General features: G+C 41.1%; 1 protein-coding gene across 26 annotated transcripts in view; it reads right to left on the minus strand.

Annotated features, from left to right (window-relative positions):
- adgrl2a (adhesion G protein-coupled receptor L2a) overlaps window positions 1–22253 on the minus strand; it is a 94954-nt gene that overhangs the window by 62012 nt on the left and 10689 nt on the right. For all 26 annotated transcript variants that reach the window (XM_071487967.1, XM_071487972.1, XM_071487976.1 and 23 more), the window contains exon 2: window positions 10764–10948. In XM_071487967.1, coding sequence (XP_071344068.1) covers window positions 10764–10839 — 76 coding nt within the window. In that variant the 5' untranslated portion in view covers window positions 10840–10948. The remainder of the gene's footprint in view (window positions 1–10763; window positions 10949–22253) is intronic.

The following is a 22253-nucleotide window of genomic DNA, read 5'->3' on the forward strand; positions in this document are numbered from 1 at the left end:
TATGTGGCACAGAGTACACAGACATAACATCTTAGCTCATATTTATATCACAGATCATCAGTGACTAATTCTGTGGGAGAAAAAAGCCTAGATTTTTTTCAGTTCTTATTTCATCCATCAATCAGCATGATACACAGTGCCATAGAGGAAAAAAGGGATTTGCACGTATCTATAGCGGTCTTGCTTTAAAATATTATAAAAGTAAAACATATCTGAAGCCATCAAAAAAAATAAAGAAAAACAAAAAAGAAGTAAATCCCATATCACTTTATGCAGAGTCAAAATATGTGGAATACTGGTTAATGTTAAGTCTTTGAAATGCACTTGCACTGAGAGAGAGGGAGACAGGACCAGAGAAAGATATTGGGAGAGGAAGAAGAAGAAGAAGAGGCAAAGAGCAGCAGGGGAACGAGCATTCCAACCTCATTTGTATTCTCCACCATCCAATTCACTCCAGTTCATTTACATCTCTGCTACTTCCATAGCAACAGCAGGGGGGCTATCAGGAGCATCTTTGATATAGGTACATGACTCTGAAAAAGATCTTGTCATTTCTCTCTGAATAGATGCCATGAAAAAAAAAGACTGCAATTTTTTTTTCCCCTTTTCCTTTTGGTGTTAAAGTGGCTTCTTTAAACTGAAATTCACCCTGTCAGAGTCTTTTTTCTTTTTTTTTTACAATTATTCTTTTCCTCATCTCTAACCATCACTTGTAGACACATAAGCCTGCACAAGAAATGCTATCATTCCACAGAAAAGAAATATGATCCTGCAGCTTAGCACTTGATGATTTTACTGTGCTCAGACAAAACATGGACACTTGGAGAGACTGGTTTCCCTTGTAAGGTTTATGCTTTTTTTTCTAATCCAGAAGAATTTAAACGGATACGAGGCATCAAGTGTTGACGGCAGGCAAAATGAAAATGCAGTGCGCTGGCAGGAAAACAGAGCCTCATCAGATTCCATGTACTCTTGTATGTAAATCAACCTTTAGGCCTAATTAAGCTCTATGGGGCTCATCAAGGTCATAAATCCCCTTTTTTCATAATGCATTATTGACTTCACATCATCTGCACATGTCGGCTGACTGCACTCGCACAAGCACACAATGTCATCTCACTGTCTACTATCGGATAGCCCTGGGGCCAGGCGGTGTGTGTGTGTGTGTGTGAGTGTGAGAGAGAGAGAAAGAGGGAGAGAGTGAGAGAGAGGGAGAGGGAGAGAGAAGGGGGGAGTACTTTTTAGGTCACACAAAAAAGCAAGGACATCTTCTGGTAATGAAATGACTGCGATGACCATCAAAGAGTAAATTTTGTCTCATGGTCCTTAACAGATGGTCACTGGTAGATTTAAGCTTTATAACACATTTAAGATTGTCAAAGATAGATAGAGGTTTTTTGACCATTTTATCGTGATAATGTTGAGGTAAATTCAGTGCACTTTTAAAAATCCAGGAAGTAAATTACCCTCAAACCTTCACTAAATTCAGAAACGAATGGTAAGTACTGGATGAACTGCACTTTAACTTTACATTTTAAATTGTGGAAATTTAAAGTGAACTGACTCCATTTAAAACATGGTTTGTTTGATTGGGAGTGGACTGATCCCATGAGTCATTCTCAAAGAGAATTGATATAGGGCAGTCCCTGCTAAGAGTTGTGGTGCCTTTAAGGCAGCAATCTCTTTGGACCTTGTTACTCAGCCTTATCAGTGACAATATTTCAGACGATATAAAATGATTCAGACTTTAAATGTGATAAGGTTGTGGGTCATATTTATTTGTGATTCGCTACGTGTTTGTCAGCTCTGCCTCTGGTCTATATCATTTCCACAGTTTCCATTACAAATGGTGAAAAAAAAAAACATGGACTCTGATACACTGAGTAGCCCAGACTTGCTTCTCTGCTCCAATGAAGCGTTTGATGCGCCGCGATTCAATAAGGAAGCATTTCCCAATGGGTCACCAGTGGCAGCACACACAAATGAGAAGGGTCCATCTGCTTGGTTTGCATTCCCAAAGTGCACTTCTTCAAGCAGACCACACCACTGGTTCCTCTTCCCGAGACTCGCCTCTCATGTGCATGCATTTGTGCCACATTATTCAGCTAGTGCTTCAACTGACCCCCACCTGGCATTTAAATTCCCTGACCAACCGGGTAGTCATGCCCTGATGACATGACTGCTGCTCCAACTGAATTCTTTATGCAGCTCTTATTCAGACTAGAGTGCAGACTTGCTGCCCTCTAGGTTAGGTGGATTGTTATGTGACACAATGCTATTTTTCTCAGATACAGTGGCCTCCTAGGCTTTTGTCTCCCCACCTGGAATCACTCAAGGTTATACAAACACTCTGCACACCTACAGAAAACATATCTGACAAATGTAGCACATGAGAAACAATGGTATTAATTAATTTATGTATTTTGATGAAGGATTTCTTTCTTTTTCAAATCAAGGAACTTGTATCATTAGATTTCCTGTGTTTCAAGGATTCCATCTCTCAACACTTGAAGAGAAAGCTGGCCAAGCTTAAATTGAATTTTACTCTTGTTTCAATTTATCAAGGATTTATTGGCTTCTATTCATTATAATCCAGAGGCTGGATATTATCTTGATGACCTTCCATCTCATATGTATTTTTTCCCTCCAGTGACTGATTGTTATAACCCCCCCACCCCCCACCCCCCACCACCACCACCATTTTTATTAGAAACTTTCAGATTTGGATTAACCTCATTTGAATCAAGTCCACAGACAAAGCCTGAGTCCTAACATTCTCACTCCTCCATCTGCTTCCAGCCCTCACTCCGTCACAGCAGGGGCACTTTGAAGTTCTCATTTAAGGATTTATCAGATGTCTCTCATGCTTATCTGCCTTAATTATTGCTTGTTGACTATTTAAAAATAATTTGGGGATGTGTGTGGGGGGGGGTATGTGTTATGGAAATTAGGGTACAAGAGCAACTATTAAGCACAAGGCAATGGTCCAGCTGAGCTGAGTCAGTATTATGAAAGACACACACTTACACTAAGAGGGGTTGATTCAAAATGACTCGCTTCATTTGATATTGATTTGTAACGTTTCCACAGGGGCAATGATGACTCTTTTCTTCAGCCCATCATTCACTTGAGAGTGGGGCTTAAGAGCAGATGCCCAAACCCTTGACATGCAGACGCACTCAGGGTCATAATGACTCACAAGGTCAAAAGTTGAGTCACATAGGGTCAAGTTGTAGTGACCTACCAGATCACAAATGGCCTGATCTGACTTTATTATGTTACATCCTGACTTCTTCACTCCATGCAATGACCTACAAAAATGGGGCAATGAGCTAAAACACATTTGTTATTGATTGACACATATTTTAGCAACCTGTTTTTGGTCAAGCAGGTTTTAGACAAGCTTCACTATAAAAAAAAAACAACTTTGAACAAAGGGAGGAAATACTGAATGTACCAGCAAAACTCTGCAAGTTAACAAGCTCCATAAATGGGCACTCAGAGTTCCTTCAAAAGGCTCTGGTTCTAAATCCTTTATATTTATGGGCGTAGTTTCACCACCCCTCGTTTACAGGAGCCTCTTCAGGATTTATAGCTGCTCTAAATCAGGACTGAAAGCAAGAGGACAAAGAGGATTCCGCTAAGGGCAGGCAGGAATATCTTGCATCTGACTCTTGAGCGTGAACTGTGAAGTCTGTGAAATCATAAGCCTTTGGATATATTATGTTCTCTTAACAGAATCTGTCATTACATGTTCTGCAATCAGTTTTCATTGCATGGCATCCAAACCACAACCGCACTTTCCTGTGCTTCAATGAACATACCTTTCAACATCGTCCTCACAATGAAAATGTGATTACATACCCCTTGAACACCTGGAGATTGTTGTTGTTTATATTAGTTATTTCAGCTGACATGGAATGGAAAACTCACAGGCACGAGTCAATGGTATCATAAATGGCAGTTCTCATAAGACCACTTCAGTGTATTCATTTCTAAGTTGCTCTTGTTGCTCAAATCAGAAGGTGCAGGGACTAAATTGCTCACGTGGATAAATACATATAATTCACCGTATGAAGCAAAACTGAGCAGCATGCACAGTAACAGTTCATTCATAACAGTCGACATCAGTCTCTAACTCCCAAAAAAGGCTGGGGTCTAGATAGACACAAGTTGAATATTGCAATGCTGCACTGCATCTGACCTGCACGCTGCAGTCTAATCACCTTAAAATTCCACAGTATTACAGTAGCAAACAGGAAACCAAGCTACATTTGCCCTTTGACTGGCCCGAGCTGGTTCATTTGTCTGGTGCAAGGTGTACATGCTGGTTCCTGTTTGAAATACCATCTACACTGGATAATCAAAAACATTCTCCTCATCCGCCCTTCCAGACAGCACTTCATCAGCAGTCCTTGCGTGAGGTCTGGCTGCAGTCCTTGATGTCCACAACACAGGCTCTAGCAACATAAAAATATTAAAGCGCTAAAGAGCCTGGGCTATTTCTGTTATCACACGGGTAGCTTTAGGTATTTTCTAAATACATACACATGCCCCTTTCGCTATATATATATATATATACCAGAACCTTTAAAATCAAATCCTGCAGACAACCAGAGTTAAAGCCGCTTTTCATTCTACCACCACAACTAACAAATATAAAACAGAGAAACAAAGAAAAACACAACTCTTAAAATGGAGGCATATCTCTGACAAATTGAAGCCTGCTTATACAAAGATGCCCACATACTGCTAGTCACATCTGCCACAACCAGATCAGAGACAACCAACAAAAGCACAAAACAATAAATGCTCCATGAATAATAGGTCTTTGGTTATAGGCTACTGAACTGGAGACTGATAAGTCGTATTTGTTTTCCCATATTTGGGATTCAGAGAGGAGACTCTATGGGTTATCAGAACATGTTTTGTAGATTGTTTGGGATATACTTGTTAGAGACCCACACGATACGACCAGACCAAGAACAAAGTGAGACAAAGCATGACGGTAAAATGCGAGTCAGATAGGGACATGTGGGTAGATGACTAATCTAGGGTGCCTGAGATCCCACCCAGCAAGAGCTCGTGGGACCCGTGTGAATGCCCATTATCCTCAAAGATCAGCACCGAGAATGATGGGAGAAGGTAGGTTTCACACTAAGTCTGAGGCTCTGTCACGCTGAACCACTCTCCTAGACAAGTCTGAAACCCAATTAGGGGCCATGTTAGAGGTTGAGCCACATGTCAAGAAACACAGTCCTGCTGTTTTGTGCGAGCAGTCCACAAGACTCATGACTTAATTCGACAAACAGCTACATCTTGGCAAAAGAAAAACTTTGCTTGGGCTTATACAGGGAAAAAAAACACACTACTCAGAAAACCTTAAAATAAGTGAGATGTTAAGGGATAAACAGCCTCATAAAATACAATTTAGAGTGTCCCTGCCATGACTGACACATGGAGAAGAGCAACGAGAGTTGAAACGAGCCAAAACCCACAGACACCAACACAGGCCACTGGAATGGCATTAAAAACCTTTGGCAAGGGCAGTCAGGTAATAATTATGATTTTCATACATTTTTGGGTTTAGTGGAACATCTTTTAACTGCCTCAGTAGCCAGGTGAACGAAGGGTCTGCGTTTGGGTGGGAGGGATAAGGGTGGCAAGATGTCAGTGCTCCGCCATGCTCCTGCATGACAAACACCAACCTGGAGCCGGCTGTGACAAAGCCCTAATCCAGAAAATCCCTCCTTCCTTTGCTGAAAAGCCTAATGAGGATCTGAAGTGCTCAGCAGGGAGGAGACCCAGGGGCTGTGGTTACACCTTGCCACTGCTTGCTCTCCCAGTCATTGTCTCCTTATCTCCTTATTGGCCAAGCCTGGCTGGCGATGAAAGAGACATGACAGCATGGTGGGCCTTCGTACACAGGCCCCACGCCTGCCTGGCTCCATGGGAAGCCAGATTCCGCAGTCTGCTGCAAACAACCACGGTGACATCAGGCAGGAGGTAAAAAGAAAAAACCAACAGAAGTTGTTTACTAAAGACACATGAGACAAAGGAAAAAATTCACCCCTTTAGCCTTAACTAGTTTGGTGCTGTTTCCAGTATGAGCTAAATGGGAAGCTGTAAAACTTAATAGGCAAATAAGCATTTCATAACATAATTACCTAAGAAATTATAATTATTTAAAGAAAAAAAAACAAATTAGCTATGGGCCAGCTTTTTCAAAGCACGTTAAATACCAAATTAAGTGGTCAGGGAATGGGAGTGTGGCGACACAGTGGGGCACTATTCTTTTTCCATGGACACAAATCTGGCACAAATTAGAACTTCAAAAGAATAGGCCTACTGCCCATGGTTCCACAAATGCTTACTTGACAGACAGCATTTTAAGTTTTCTTTTTTAAGATAAAATGCACAAGCAAAGCAAGTGAGAAAGAGGCCCCTGGTGGAGAGAATGAAAAGCAGATTATCAGTAAACACAGACACATTGTCTTTGCCTCTGAAGAACAGGCTCATGATATCTGGATTTGCTTTACCTGATTGAATTTACCTGTTAGACACTAACCTGCTCTCCATGGCAACTATCAGCCTGCCCAAATTTAGCTAGGTATGGCATGAGGTCAGGTCAGAAGGAAAAGCCCTCTGGATGATTGGCCATCTTTATAAAGTTATACAAATATGCTTTCGTGGTTACAAGAAGGCCAACCAGAGCAAATAAGTGGTGGCACAGCACTGGGAGTTGCTCGATCCTATTCTTGCAAGTTCTGGCTCACATTAAGCTCTGGGCTTTTACTTGCAGTAATTACATTTCAGAACACCTTGATTGTCTATTTCATTCCATTCATTTTGTGATGAAGGCTTTAAGTCTCCTCTTTTTTCTTTTCACATGGTTCACACAAAAAGAGGACTTTTAAAGGTGCCCTTCCCTGTTGCCCTTGAGAAATCTCAAGTGCTTCAAACATTTAAAGCTTTGAGGAGAAACAATAGTGTGGTTTCAGGGTGTTTGGGGAGAACAGAAATTCTCTATGTCAGGCTTGTTCACACAAGTTCTGCCACTGAAACACAGCTTTTATATCATGGCTAACTCTTTATATACCCTTCACCTCACAAAAATAACCAGTGTAGCCCCCAGTATTCAGTAATGAAATAACATCATGCAATCTGGAGAGAACAACTGTGGTTGAATCATTGTTACATAAAATCTCCTTGACCTACTTCACACTGCTTTGCTTTTAATACACTTTTATAGATTATGGTCTTTTACGTATTGTTAAAACACCAAAAGCACATGATTAAAAAGGAAAAAAAAGGTTCCTGAAGAAAGAACCCACTAAATCCATACAGGGATTTAACTTATCAGCTGGTCATATATTTATTTGGTCATTGATTTCAAAACAGTAAAGTTGGTCACAATAAAGGGAGATGCATCAACATCTGACAAACAGCAGACAAATGTAACACAGACATGCTCTCCTGATATATTCTTTGTACTCTGTCTGCCTTCCCAACCTCTTGACACAGAATCCTTGCTCGACTCCCTAATTCTGCCTCGCCATAATTCTAACAATCTTCGGGAAAGCCTTTGAAGAGAGCACGTAGCTGAGCTAGGTGTGAATTGTTATTCTGTCGCTGATACAGACAAATCCTTTCAACCCCAGCAGACTTGACTAAATTATTTTGGAAGACATGTGAGCCAATTTAATCATGTTTTGCAAGGGAAAATCATCACTGTTTTTACATTTTGCGAAAAAAAAAACAAAAAAAACCAAAACTTATTACTTTATAAATTACACCTTCACCTCATCCTTGCTGGGTTGCTATGGTGACATCCGCAGAGGACACCAGTTTGACAAAAGGAAATAAACCTGCTGCTTCAAAGAAGATCACTCCAAATGCCAGAGGGCAAACTTGCGTTGATGTAAAACAATATCAAAGCAGATCAAAGTAAAGGCTACTGATTAAAGTGATAGGCAGAGATGTCTGCCACTTCATGACCCTTCTTAGCAACATTTATTGTCTCCTTTAAAGTGGCCATCTGAATTAAATATGACTCAATAAATTAATGAGGTATTTGGAGCATTGACCACAACCCAGCTCATTGCTTTGAAACATAATGAACCATTTACAAAGCTGGTTTAATTAATGAAAATTAAGCATCACTATTTTTGACTGACATCTTTAATAAAAACACTGTGGCAAGGGTTTGAAATTTCAAAAATAAATAACTTCTGGTGCTTTCATTTAATACATCATCAGAAATTACATAGGCCTGAAGAGGTGCTCCAGTAATCCAGAAATTTGAGGAAGTATACTTATGAGACAGATTTTTGAAAGAATGATTGATTGATTGATCAAAGCAACAGAGACTGAGATATGTTGATTTTTATCCCCTTGTATAGATCAAGCTCCAAAAGCAGTGAATTCTACCCCTCCCCAAATGCAACTCAATAAAGTCTTTCATTAGACCCTCCTTTCACATCCACTCTATGCCCTCAGTTTATAATCCAGGTTTTCCAATACAAGTAGTCTCTATCCCAAGACCAGATAACCCCTGATGAGATCATCAAGGTTATTTTTACAGACTTTGGAAACCTCTGTACAAGAGTAGCACTTGTAACAAGTAAACTAAATTTGATGTGTAAAATTCATGAAGTGGCTCTCAAACGAAATTGAGGCCAAATTGTAGAATTTTCACATAATGACCCTTTGTGTCCATATTAATACTAATATAGATTCTAGCATCCATGTAATAATATGGCCCTCCTGAGCGTTTATACATACTGTATGAGCACTGGCTTAAATCATCCAAGATATTTAAACAATCACAGCGTATAAAACTATAACATTATAATTATTGTAGTTGTAGAGGTTGTTCCATGACCTGAAACAATACGCCACTAAAAGGGGACAGCCATTCACAAGTGATATCTTCGTAGTGCTAGAGTCTCATTTTATGTTCTGTGCTGACCGTGATAAAACACAGGAGAAGCTAATTCCACATCATTGGCTTGAAAAGCTCTAGCCCTCAGGGATCCTTTGATATATATAAAATTATTACGCCATATATACACAGCATAATTAAAATAATAAGGCAAATCAGTTTCAGAAACTAATGTCACTGACTGGGCTGTTGGGGTTGTGGATGCATACAGGCAATTTCTCAAGGTTAAGATGTGGAGAAAATAAGGAAAATGGGAGATGAAAGTGACAGCAAGTCGGCTGAGCTAATACAGATCACAGAGATGTACAGTTGTGGACATAAGTCGTACCAATGGAGTCAGATGTGTACGACGAGTATTATTGTATAGAAGGAGGTCAGAGAGGAACACAATCCCCTAGAGCTACAGTATCAGTCTTGGCTGTGTGTATAACTCTTCCTTCAACCACACAAAACGAGGGAAAAAACAAACTTTAAACTATTTACAGCATTCCACTAACCCATTTAATTCAATTATAAAAATGCATTAAAAAGATATTAGGGGTAGACGCAGTTTAATGAAGCATGTTTACTTGGGGATATTGTTTGTAATGAAGTGTTTCTGGGCTGATCTCTGCGGCTGAGATGGGAAATGTGTGGTGGTGGTGGGGGTGCAACAAGAAAAAAAGGTGAATGACAAATGTGATCAATAAATGGGCTTACTCCTTTGTTGTGTTGACTCATTTGGAGTGGGCATGTCTACAGTTTCTACTGCAGTCACTGCTTACTCTCTGTTTGCCTGGAGAGGGTTTGGACTGCCATTTGTGCCCTCATATTAGCAATGAGTCTCATGTACCAAGTTCCACCCTATCACATCACATCCCCTTTGGTGGATGCACCTTGACCAGCAATTAGGAATTAGTAGTGTAGCACACACAACTCAAATTTCACACTTCTTATATGAAGGATCAAATCCAAACCAGATGATTCAGGAGAGACACATATGATCATATTGTGCCAGTGCGACTTGCTACAGTGTGAATTAAAGCATCTTGAGAAATCATTACCTTCCAAACATGAATCAATAATCCTACATTATTGAGTTTTTAAAAATCAATAAAGCAGGTATAGTGAACAGTTGGCCAGAGCTTCAACAGTTGGCAGCACCGAACCAAATCTGTAACGCCTCTTCTGATATATTGCACTGAAAAGACGCCAACTTTGGGTTATTCTAAATCCAATCATCAAACAGCCAAAGTAATGCACCACTTTTCTTTTGATTAAACACTAATGTGTACAGGATACAGTTTATGAGATATGGTTTGGATGCATAAATCTTGCAATTACGACACTGCTGAGACTGATTCAGTGAAAGCTAAATACACTATGATTAAAACACATTCAAGCTTTATACTTTGAGGTGTGAAATCTGTCTGTGCTTGCCATGAGACAGAGCATTTCAGCGAGGAATTTACAAATGGATCCAGTTCTGATGCCACCGGGAACAACTGACGCTTTCAAGCAGAAAATCTCAGACAAATCACAATTTACCAACTAATGAAACCACTCAAGATTATCCCCCATCTGCCTGTGCCCACTGTCCTCAGAGCTGCATTACTTACACAAGCACTGCCTGCACTCAGAGGAGTAGCTCTGGGTTGACAATTTTACTGCTCATTCTATATTCCTACATAAGACAACAGCAAAATAATACAATTTCTGGCACTGGCTGCCACTGTGCCTGAAACAATACCCATTCAAAAGATGCCATAATAATACTGTCATGAGAACAAAACATAACGTTTTTTTTATAAACAAGGACGACTGTTTCGTGTGTACTTACCCTCTGTGGAGTGCACTTGGGCTAGCGTGATGAGAAACCAGCAGAAGGTGTGTAGTTTCCACAGGGAGCATGCCATGGCACCTGGTGTTGATGGTTTGTGGTGGGTTTGTGTCGCGACTTTAAGGTTCTGATTAAAGAAGTCCAAGCCAACTGGTCTCAGAGATGCTCATCATTGATCCTCTCACCTGTGGAGTAGACCCAGAGAGACGCTCAATTCAGGGGTGAAATTTATTCCATGTGTGAGCTCTGTCCCTGTGTGATTTCACAGAGGAATTCACCCTGTCACGCTATTTTATCACAAGGCACTTGATGCTGCGTATACATTCCACTGCAGAAATGTGACAAACCTTAAGCTGTGAAATGCTACAAACCCACGCAAGCCACTAAAATAAGCCCAGAAGGTCAATAATCCTGAGAAGGGAAATCCCTTAATGGCAGCTGAATGCTAACCATTTCAGTGGCAGGGAGGGGGGAGCAGGGAGGGACCAGCGCTGTCATGAATCAGATAAGGCCTGCCCTGTCCATCTCCTCGTGACCCATAACAAGTGATGCTAACCTTATCGGTGCCGTGTCAAATGATTTTCTGCACCTACTGCAAGGAATACATTTATATCTTTTTGAACATTTTTACATCTTTACATAACATTTTGCCTGTCCCATAGAATTAGGTGACATATCGGTAAGAATTTTAAAGGGATGGTGATTGATAGCAGTAACTTCACCATTTGCTTCTCAGACTTCTCATTTAAAGTTCTCATTTATAGTTAAAATAAAAAATCATTAAAAAAAAAAAAAAACCTTCCCGGCAGACTGGAATTTCAAATAAATTAAATTACTTGACAGTAACATTAAATGCTAATATTATCCATGGTAATAGTGTAGCGAACATTAGCCAAAAAGCTTTCCATCCCGCTCCAGTTTGCATTAGCTTGGTTGTTGTCTGACTAATCAATGGAAAAACTGTATGTCATAATATTGATGAATACATATTTCGTCTTGTTTGGTCAGATACTCAAAAGTTATTTTATTATTTATTTCTATGTGGCCAATTAGACACCCAGCACACTGTATTTTACACCGTGTGAAAAGGATCATGTGCAGGTAGCTGTATCACATTTACTTGAATACATTTTAAATTAGCTGCATTATGTTATTTAAGTAGAGTTTCCTGTTACCGACATTTCACTTCAACTTAAAGAGAAGTTCAGAAGTAACTGACTCCATCTGACTGATGCTTTGTGGCTCTTTCCACCCCTGGCCAAACAAACAAAGAAACAAACAAATAAACACTACCGAGCAAATGGTCACCTCTCTGCTGTGACTGACCACAAACCACCTTATCTCTCCAGCCTCTCCCTCTCTCTTACATCTCTCCCCTCCCCCTTACCTCATCCATACCTGTCCCTCTGGTACTAGTCTGTTTGCATGTTTGTTTTTGCTCTCTTTCGCTACAAAAGCAAATGGCCTCCTCCCTGTCATGGATACAGTGTTGGAGCTGTGTAGGGTGAAACCTAATGCCTACCTGCGCGCCCAGGCATGCGTTTCACAGTACTCACGGCTCCCTTTTGTCTGCGTGTTTACACTGCTGGGCTAAGCTCAGTCCTCTCACTCCCATGAACCATTAGCACATTCACCATGGGATATGGCATCACTCCGGCAACAAGGCACACAGGACCCCATTAGAAACTGTTTTTTTTTCTCCTTATATGGCACATTCAAAAACAACATTCCTTTTTATTCTGTATCTGCCACCTGAAATTGTTCGTCAAGATTCAGGGGACTGAAGGTTATCCATCATACTAGCGCCTAACAAGAGAACTCAATTAAAAAGACAGTGAGGAATTCTGTCATGTAAAGTCAGAGCTGCAAGAGGCAGCTTCGACTGGCTCCCCCACTGGAGAATATACACATACTGAGGAGTCTTTGATCTGTTTTGTCTGAGTTCTCAGACAGTGTAATAATTCATCACTGAGAGAACATGCAGAGTGCACACATTAGCCGACAAAGTTATAATTAAGCCTGCCATAATCAGCTCATCTAGTATGACATTACACCTCACCTGAGACCTCTAATTTTAGAGCCATTTAAAAGAGGTTAACAGGAGCAGAGTGCTGCAGCCACAGTGTATTTAGTTTCAATGGAATAATATGCAGCCATGAGACTCAACAAATGAAAGTTTATCATAGAGACCAAACACTGGATTCTAACAAAACCCTAACCCTTGTTTTTTTTAGCTGATCAGTGCATGTGACACCAATTAAAATTATCAGGCAAGTGGCTACGTATTATCAGCCTACACTCAAGGTCTATACAGCATAATGAGGCCTTAAGCCGATTGTCTCCACAATAAGGCTGTACAGTGAGGATATAGGCTTAGGGATCCTCATCCATACACAACGTCTTAGCTCTGCCACTGTGTCCACTTAGTAAGGCAGACAATACTTAGATCACACAAATATTTCCATGTGTTCAGATCTGACTGACGATAATCCCATCCAGTCATTATATTGTCCTGCACAAAGTCATTTACTGTGAAAACTCAGATTAAAATAACAGTTTGACTCGAGTGTTTACACGGTTCATAGGAACCAAAGTTCCCTAATAACGATTTGCAAGTTTACTTGGGTGTTGATAGCTAAATTAATGTCAAGTAGGATGTGTGACTGGCCAAAGAGAAAAGAGAAATATATTATGAATAATGCAGTGATTTCCTTGGTGTTAATTGTTTTTAAACATCTAATTTGACAGAGCAGATTCACACGGGGTCGAGATGTTAGTTGGAGCATTAAATTCGTTTCACTGTCACTCAAAAAAATGAGTTTTATTTTCCCACAGCCTTGTCACTCTTTTTTCAAATATAGTCCCACTTTCCATCTGGTTGCCTCCGTGACCTCTGCGGCACATGCACAGAATCAAAACACAGACACTACGGGATGTACGTGCCAACTGCAATCTCAAAGACTGATGCCATGCCTACTCGGTTTATGACACTGATGCAAGTAAGATAACCTGGTTAAGGTCTTCACATGATAGTTTGAAATAACTGGTGTGTTGCCTTACACTGGTTAAAAGTACCGCAACATTATATTAAACTATTGTAATTCTCAATGTGGACAATCAATATGATTGTTCTTGCTTCCCTGTCATCATTGCTTAGTGTAAAATGGAAGCAGCATGCTCAACAGACTTCCCGTGTCAGAATGTGAAGACAAAGACAAGATGCCTTTAAACAGTTTTCCCTTCAAGGCAGTTGAGGCCCCCCGCCATGAAAAGGATGCAGAATGCTGATCCCTAGTACATGGGTAAGGGTGTTCTGTAAATCGATGATAACAGTCCTATACTTTAATATATTTTGTATCATGCTGTGAGTGTTTAACATGCTGAGACACCAAAGGCGCAGACTGAAGGGAGACTGCCTGAATACCATTCCTCTCATTAAATGTGCTCAGGTCTCCCCTCACAGCTGGGGGTCCCCACGCCCCGCAATGGAAACCGCCGGCGATCATACCTCGACTGTTTTCTTAAATAGCCCTCGACTTGGGTGTGCTCCCAGGACAGGCTTTAGCATCTGCAACAATGTGTTGTTATGCAGTGGGTTTGGAGTTTTACACAGGGGACAGACGAGATGATGAAGACCATCATCATCAACATGGTTGCTTCTAATGCACGAGACACACAATCAAGGCGGTGTTCTGTGATTGTTAAGCACAGATTGCTAAAATGTCAACAGGCATCACACTGTTTTGGCTAAATATGAAGTCATCGCAGGCAGATGTTTAAGTACTCTGAGAAATGGAGAAGCCACAGGGGCATAGGCTCAGAGGCTTTAAACATATGTGTGCTTGATTTATTTGCAATACAACAGAATGTTTTATAACTGACAACCCAGTGACAAAATTGTGAAACGCAGGAGCTCAGTTGGTCTTTTTAGGGGAAAAAATAAAAGGCTTAGTAACTGGGAGGAAAGGCGTTATTAAAAGGGAGGGGAGGAGGGTTGATTGAAAAGGACAGTTTGAAATTTGAATGCAGCGGGGGTCTGAAAACAAGAGGCAGATGTGAAAGAATGCCGGGCTCCTCAGACAAAGCTTCTGGTTGTCCCTCTCTAGCTGTTAGAGGGCCACAGGAGAATAGAGGAAGAGTTGGGCCATTCTATTAAACGAGGTCTAAGAGAATGAGGGGTGGGGGTGGGGGGCAGAATAAAGAACCTGAGTGGGGGAAGGGGGGCTCCAGTTACAATGAAAGACTGACAGCTTGCAAGTCTTGCTTGACCCTTGAATTAGCCCCTGAGCTTTCAACAAACCTCAAGAAAGACTTGGGATGTTAATTGTCACGGAACATCACAGGGATGCAAAGGAAGGAAAATATGGGGCCGGAGATTCACTGAAATGTAAATCACAACCAACAGACCACCACATGTTGAATGGGGGGAACACATTTGGTTTCTGTTGAGTTTTCTCAACAGCATCCTCATACATGAATTCATACATACTATATGACTCCTCTTATCTTTGCTTCTTTTGCCCACTTTAAGGCAAAAAAACTGAAGTACCTGGGGACACAGAGCTCAGTTATAGAACACTCAGCCTCAGCTGTGGAGGAAATATATTCCCAAAAGAGATGGTGTTCCGGCTTTGACACTGCTGAAGATGTACAATTTGCAAGCGTAAATCAGAAAATTCGCACTCCAGAGGGGAGAGATTGGGCTGGTGATCGGATGAGTCTGGAGCCCCACTGAGTCAGAAATGGGGCAGGGGGGACTCAGAGGCTGACCCCTCTGCTGGGGGAATGATTGAGAGCAGCACAGGGCCAGAGAAGCTGAATGACACCCAACCAAACACTGTTTGACTGCTTGTGCCCCAAACACAGGCCCTGACCCTGACAGGAGCTCAGCCAGTGAAATACCAGGACATGCTGCTCAACAGGACAGCATGGCTTCTTTAGGGGGGGGGTAGAGGGCAGGGTGATATAGGAGGTAGGGAGGGAGAATGGGGAACTAGATGGTTGAGGGAGAAGGGGAAAACAAAGCAAAGCATGGAGGGGTCCTGGCGTGGGTGCTTTACTGTTTAGCTGTTACATAACACTTTACGAGAAAGTCATTAGAATAAAACATCATTTCATCTATTACGACCAGAGATGTCTGATTGGGATGGCCATTTTTTCACATCCCTTGTAGTTACACTGTATTCCAGACGCACAGACACTCATCATTTCAGGTATTATCTAATCCATCTCATCAATTGAGAGCGCATAAAAACAATTGTTTTTGAATCTGCGGATCATAATGTTTACATGAAATGAATCGTTACTTAGCTCTTACGCAAGCCACACTTCCACAGAAAGTGCAGCGGCATGCAAAACCCTGAGCGTGTGACATTAACGTGGTGCATGTCATGCTCATTCCTCTTAGTGTTTGCGCCATTCATCATTTTTATGAGCCACTCAATTAATCGATTAGAGTACTCCCCACTGGTCAGGACATATGGCTACTAAATAAAGCAATCATGCACCATGGAACACTCCACCTCATCAATACATTTATGAAGACAAAAATGGAAGCATTGTCAAATACGAATTTATGAGAAAAATCTATTCCAGGTGTAGATTTACATGTTTATACATGTGAATATTCCTCAATTCAAAAATGTCAATATGTATATGTGTTTTTTTATGGGTCTCACATGTTATTTTTTAACTGTATCCCTAGGCGCTGAGTGTTACTTTGCCCTCTGCCTGATTATATATTAAATCCATAGCTTTATAATCACTTTAGCAATGCAACAGAAATCCCATTAGTGCTGATAGATACCTACACCTGTCTGTCCACATGGATTATAACCAGATGATTTGCCATGGTAACAAAGTTTTAATACAGGTTCCATACATTTTGAGTTGTAATTTTGATGTTTTACTGGGAAGTGAAGTGGATTATCTCGAATGAAATTTCAAAATGTCATTTCCACTTGCTGATAGCACAAAACTATTCCTTTCAGGTCTGTTGAGATAAGAATGATTCAGCCAGGGCCGTTAAACGGTGTCTTTGCCAAATGTTCCTCCGCTTACGAATTAATAGGCTGACATTAATACAGCAAGATAAATAGGAAGGTCAGGAATGGGAGCCCTGCCATTATATGGGTATCTCATGGTGATAGAACCTGCCAATCAAGTCCAATAAGTCCTTGACACGGCAGGATTCACCTTGGAATACACAGAGTGCATGCAATATATAGTGTATACTCCCCTGTCCAGAAACCTGGTCCAATTAGTACATGTAAATAAATACGTCCAGGGTTTTTGCTCAGAGAACACATTAGGGCAACATAAAAGAAACATTTGTTGTGTGATCCAGTTTTCCATGGTTAAATTAGTCAAAACAAATTAGGGATTATACATACTGAGCTCGGCAGTTGGCCCAGACACTCTCCCAAACTCATCTTCTCAATTTCAGCATGAGTACATCATTGTTGCGTTCATGCAAAAATAATACAATGCAATGTGGCAAAGCAAAGTAAAGCAGTGGGGACACAATACACAACTCCTGGGTGTCAGGTGAAAAGTGTCTAAGTCATTTGTGTCGGCCTGCTTAAACTCTGAACAATGGTGAACAAATAAATAACCAGTGGAGATCAGAGATTTGCTCAGTGGGGTCACATTCACTGAAAAAGCTGTTACTGAGTTCTGCAGCTTGTGTAACTTATTTATTTTATGTGTTGCCACTCATCAAAAACATCGTGTTTGTTTGCAGAAAAGGGACCAAGCTCTTTTGGATGCACAGGGCCTGCTTTTAGTCTATGATAACAATGTGCTGTATTTACGCAGCTATGCACCAGTAAGCAGCTACTGTGACCCCCCCCCCGTTTTAAAAACGAGCAGCTGAACAGTTAAAAACCCCATTCTATACCTTCTATTAAGAACCTCACCATCAATAATGCACTGTGATCGTGAGGCGTTATTAAACAGGATGATTAATTTTTAAGATAGTGGGCAGCAACAGAAAACATGAAGAAGGTAACGGAGACGATGACTCGTGTGAGCCATTTAAAATGGAAGCGGAGCGGGAATATATATATGAAATAAAAAAAAATATTTATATTTTCTCTTTCCACATCTTAGCAATTTGAGAAACAAAACAGAAACTGTGCAATTATGTAACTCTACCTTGAATGAAAGATGTGTCTTGAAGTAAATCCTTCAATTACTCTGAATGTACAATCCTGATATTAAGTCATATCCTGTTTTGCCCAATCCACATCTCAATTGTCTAAAAGCCCCAAAATTCTTGTTTGCTTTGCTTGTTGAGCTACATCTTCTCCTTTGCGACTGGTATATTTACCAGTGGTTTAATAATAGCTTTTACCTGGATTAACCTCATCATTGCACTCGAGCATCTGCAATATATTTTTCTCTCTGCTCACGTTCGTTCAAGAAAGACACTCTTCTTCAAATTGCTTAAAAATCTTAAAAATGCACAAGCTTGGAAAGCAGTGATTGCATTTCTAGAGTGGTGGATTTTCTGATTTTTGAAGGGTGCTAATTCTTTCAGATGAGAGGCATCGAGCAGGATGTGGCTGACCTTGGCTCGGTGTCTAATTGAGGCTTTTAACCTTTCTTGTGGCTCAGAGGAAGGACAAGCACAAGCAAAACAAGGAATGGCACATCATTTCACTAAAATATAAAACAACAAAAGGACCTTATCCTTACAACAGAAGCAACACTATACAAATGATTTCAGCTGCAGAGGGGATCTACTGTAGCATATTTCTATCCCAGTGCTGCCGTATCTATTTTCAATCTAAAGGATGGCAGGAATGCCTTTTGTCAGACAGGGGAAGCGGCGTGTGTCAACCTAAAACAAGGTATAGCACTGTGTCTCTCGTCAGGAAGCTCAGACAAAAGAAGTGGGTGCAGTCTTTCCTGGATGCAATCACTTCAGCCCTCACGTCAGCCCTAAATCTTCACTCAGTACTGGCCTGACAGGTAATGGTGCTTGTTAAACCTGATGAAGGTATATTGGCCCTTTTTTTTTTTTTTTTCAAAGACACATGTCAAGACAGTGTCTAAAAGGCATTTAGCTGCTGCTCAGAGATGAACGCTTTACACGTTCGGCTCGGCTGCACAATAACATGGAACATAAAGAAAAAAAGAGGGAAATGGTACAGTAAAAAAAAGAAAAACAAGCACGTGTCTAATACCATATTTATACACAGCAACATGACAAAAATAGTAAATTAAGTTGCTTTGAATTTTCAGGCTGCATCATTAGACTTGTGCAGTTTCAGTGTCACTAATCCTTGCCCTCTCCCCACCTTCAGCTGTGAAAGAGAGGGGACAGTTTTGGGGCCGAGCCTTCTCCACAGTGCTCATTAGCATAACAGCAGCACTGTGTGGGGGATTGTGATGCAAACAAGCACGGATTGGCTCATTCCAGCCCCCTATTTTAATAACTAAGGTGCTATAGGATCTCACCCCTGCCTGCTCACTGTACAATGACACAGCCTCTCACTTTGGGGCTGAGAGAGAGAGAGAGAGAGAGAGTAGATATTTAGACATGAGACAAGTTTCAGCCTCAGTTTGGATGAGAGAGATGTCAGCAAGCAAACACTTGGCTTACGCTCAGTAGTTCGCATACGACTGGTAAAAGATGGCAAAACAGGGACAATTATAAAATATAATGTTCAGCATATTTTGTTGAAAAGCATTACAGTATGTCAAATGGGCAAAGATATCTCTTTTCAAGACTATTCCCCTGCTTCCAGCTGACCATGATTCAGGCTTGACATGATTAAAAAAAAATATGTAAATGAATCTGTGGCTTATGTTATCGTCCCCTGCCACCCACAGTAGGACAGCAGATACAGCAATCGCCGCTTCTGCACCTTGTGTATGTTTAATATGTGTTTGCTCTTTTGTGATAACAAAAGGAGGGAGGGGGACAAATAGGGCTTTCTTTTCTTTTCTTTTTTTTTTTTTTTTTTTCCTCCCTCTGAATAACTGGACCAAAGTCAGGGAATCTAAAGACACAAGGAGAGCGAGCAGGCAGATACAGGAGACTGTCAAGCAGACTGCGATAAAACATTTACTAGGAAATTATCTCCCTGTCATAAGGCTCTCCTGTTTTGAATACCAAAGGGATTCAAATTTCCAAACAAACTCTGAAAGGTTGACCGATTTCGTGCTCGGCCAAACGATGGCGCATGGCGGTACAGGTCACACCTCTGGACTGCGGCGCTGCAGGGAGGATGAGGCAGAGATTTTAATCTCTACATCTCTGGATGGGTAATCCACTGAAGGAAATGGGAAATGGTAAATGGACTGCATTTATATACCACTCAAAGTGCTTTACACTACAGGTCACTCATTCACAGACACCTCCAGTTGGGGCAATTCGGGGCTCAGTATCTTGCCCGAGGACACTTCGGCATGCGGACTAGAGGAGCCGGGAATCGAACCACCAACCTCCAGATTAGTGAACAACCAGTTCTACCAGCCACCCCCGAGTGTAAGTGCCACAGCTCCAAGTTATACAAAATGATGACTAAGACTCACTATGAATATGAAGTGTGATAACAAAGTCCCATGGCGGGAGAGAAGGTAATACTTTGACAAGGACTCTTGCTGGGGAGGAAAATTCTCCTCTGAACAACAACAAGCGTCTCTGTGAGGTGTTTTTTTTTAACACACTGCACCATTTAGAGCGACATAATGCACTCAGCTGTGTAGATAAAAGATAATGTTCTATTTGACAAAAATTGCTGGTAGATTATATCATAGAAGGGAGTTTTCCTTTCACCTGAACCATTTCTGTTGACATAATCAACAGCGACGGTCTCTGTGTATAATTAGTTTATTACAACATAAAGGAGACACATGAGAATGACACGCACATACTAATGTGCAAAGAGTTCTGCATTTTACATAATTAATAGGGTCTTGTTCATTTCAGTACAAACCTGTATAACTCATCACTTTGTCTTTTCGACCTCACACAGAAAGTTAGAGTTAATATTTGTAACGGTTAGCTATCGCCGTCCTCTGTAGTAGAGTGAAAACACATTACCTAATTAAGTGTGATACGGATTCATGCTTAATCATAAACACATTTTGATGCTTTCTTGTTAACCAGGCTTGGTGTGACCTAACAATTCACAAATTCCACATTTCTCAGTATGGAGAGCATCTTTTGTGCGTCATGATGCTCTAAATAGAGCTTTAAAAGGAAAGTCTTGATTCACCTCCTATATTTAATGGTGTGACTTAGCAAAAAATAAAATGCAGGTTAAAACCAGTTACGCACTACAACTTTAAAGGAGAAATTTTTAACTAGCTAATAAATATTTAGGCCTGTCCTGTGAATATTTTCCATCTCTGTGGTCCTTTTATGTTTCATACACCAAAATATCCACAGCGTCAATTAGGACTATTGTTTGGGGCTATTTCTGCATGCTCCACTTGTATTAATCATGTTATGAAAGCTTCGTTACACTTTTCTGTCTTGGCGCAAAATGTTTAACTCCTGTTTAAATACAGGCAAGTTTAAATACCAAGTATGCATCTGAGAGCATCTTGTTGCAGTGACTTCAGAATATTTTTGTTCTGTCCCCCAAGTAAAGTCTGCACAGCCCCCCCCCCCCCCCCCCCCCCCTTTACTACACTTCTTCAAGTATGCACAGGAAGCCACGAGCCTTTTTAGGTGAGAGAGTAAAAGATTTATTTGTCTTTTTTGGCCCTTGCAGTAAAGTGAGTAGGTGTTGCAGTGTCTGCAACATTCACCGTCTCTCGCTCACTGTTACTCTCAGCTTTATTGTCCCGTAGCTACATTTCAGCACTGCCGTTTACAGAGCAAAAGTTCCTGGGGTTCATCATAGGCGGAACTTTTAAAGCCATGCTAAATATCTAAACAAAATATACTACCCCACCTCCATACTCAGAGAGATGTTATCGGGCAAAGCACGGCAAACTTTTCCGTCCTTTAGGCAGGTCTCGGCCTCTTCGAGCTGCAGCTCCTCGCCTACCCCTGGGCCTGCTGGACCTATTTCTGATGGTAATGGCTGCAGGAGCCGCATCCTGTCAGCTCACTCCAGACTCACTAGTAATCAGCTCAGGCTGATGAATGACAGAAATGCCACTGGCTCCACTTTTTGCAACGACAAAAATGCGCCCATTTCTGCCCCCCCCTCCCCTCCCCTCCAACGGACCGTCCTCTTTACACTGCCTTTCCCCCCCATTTCCATCAACTACTACAGAATAGCACTCATCACACTGGTTCAGCTGCTGGTGTAGAAGCTAAAAATGAAACATGCGTTGCCTGGCACAGAGTCACTACTTGAGGATTTGTGCAGCTTGCTCAGAGCTCTCTGTCTGGCCATTATTTAACCTTGCTTTGATTTTATCACTGGGTGATTCATAAGGACAAAAACATGTGATCGCTCACATGCTCCTGGTCTCATTTCTTTTATGAGAATTAACACATGTACACTACAGATTAAAATTAAA

Source organism: Trachinotus anak, unplaced genomic scaffold, assembly GCF_046630095.1.
Source record: "Trachinotus anak isolate AG129_WGS33_773 ecotype Australia unplaced genomic scaffold, CSIRO_AGI_Tana_v1 ptg000010l, whole genome shotgun sequence".
In the NCBI taxonomy this organism is placed as follows: domain Eukaryota; kingdom Metazoa; phylum Chordata; class Actinopteri; order Carangiformes; family Carangidae; genus Trachinotus; species Trachinotus anak.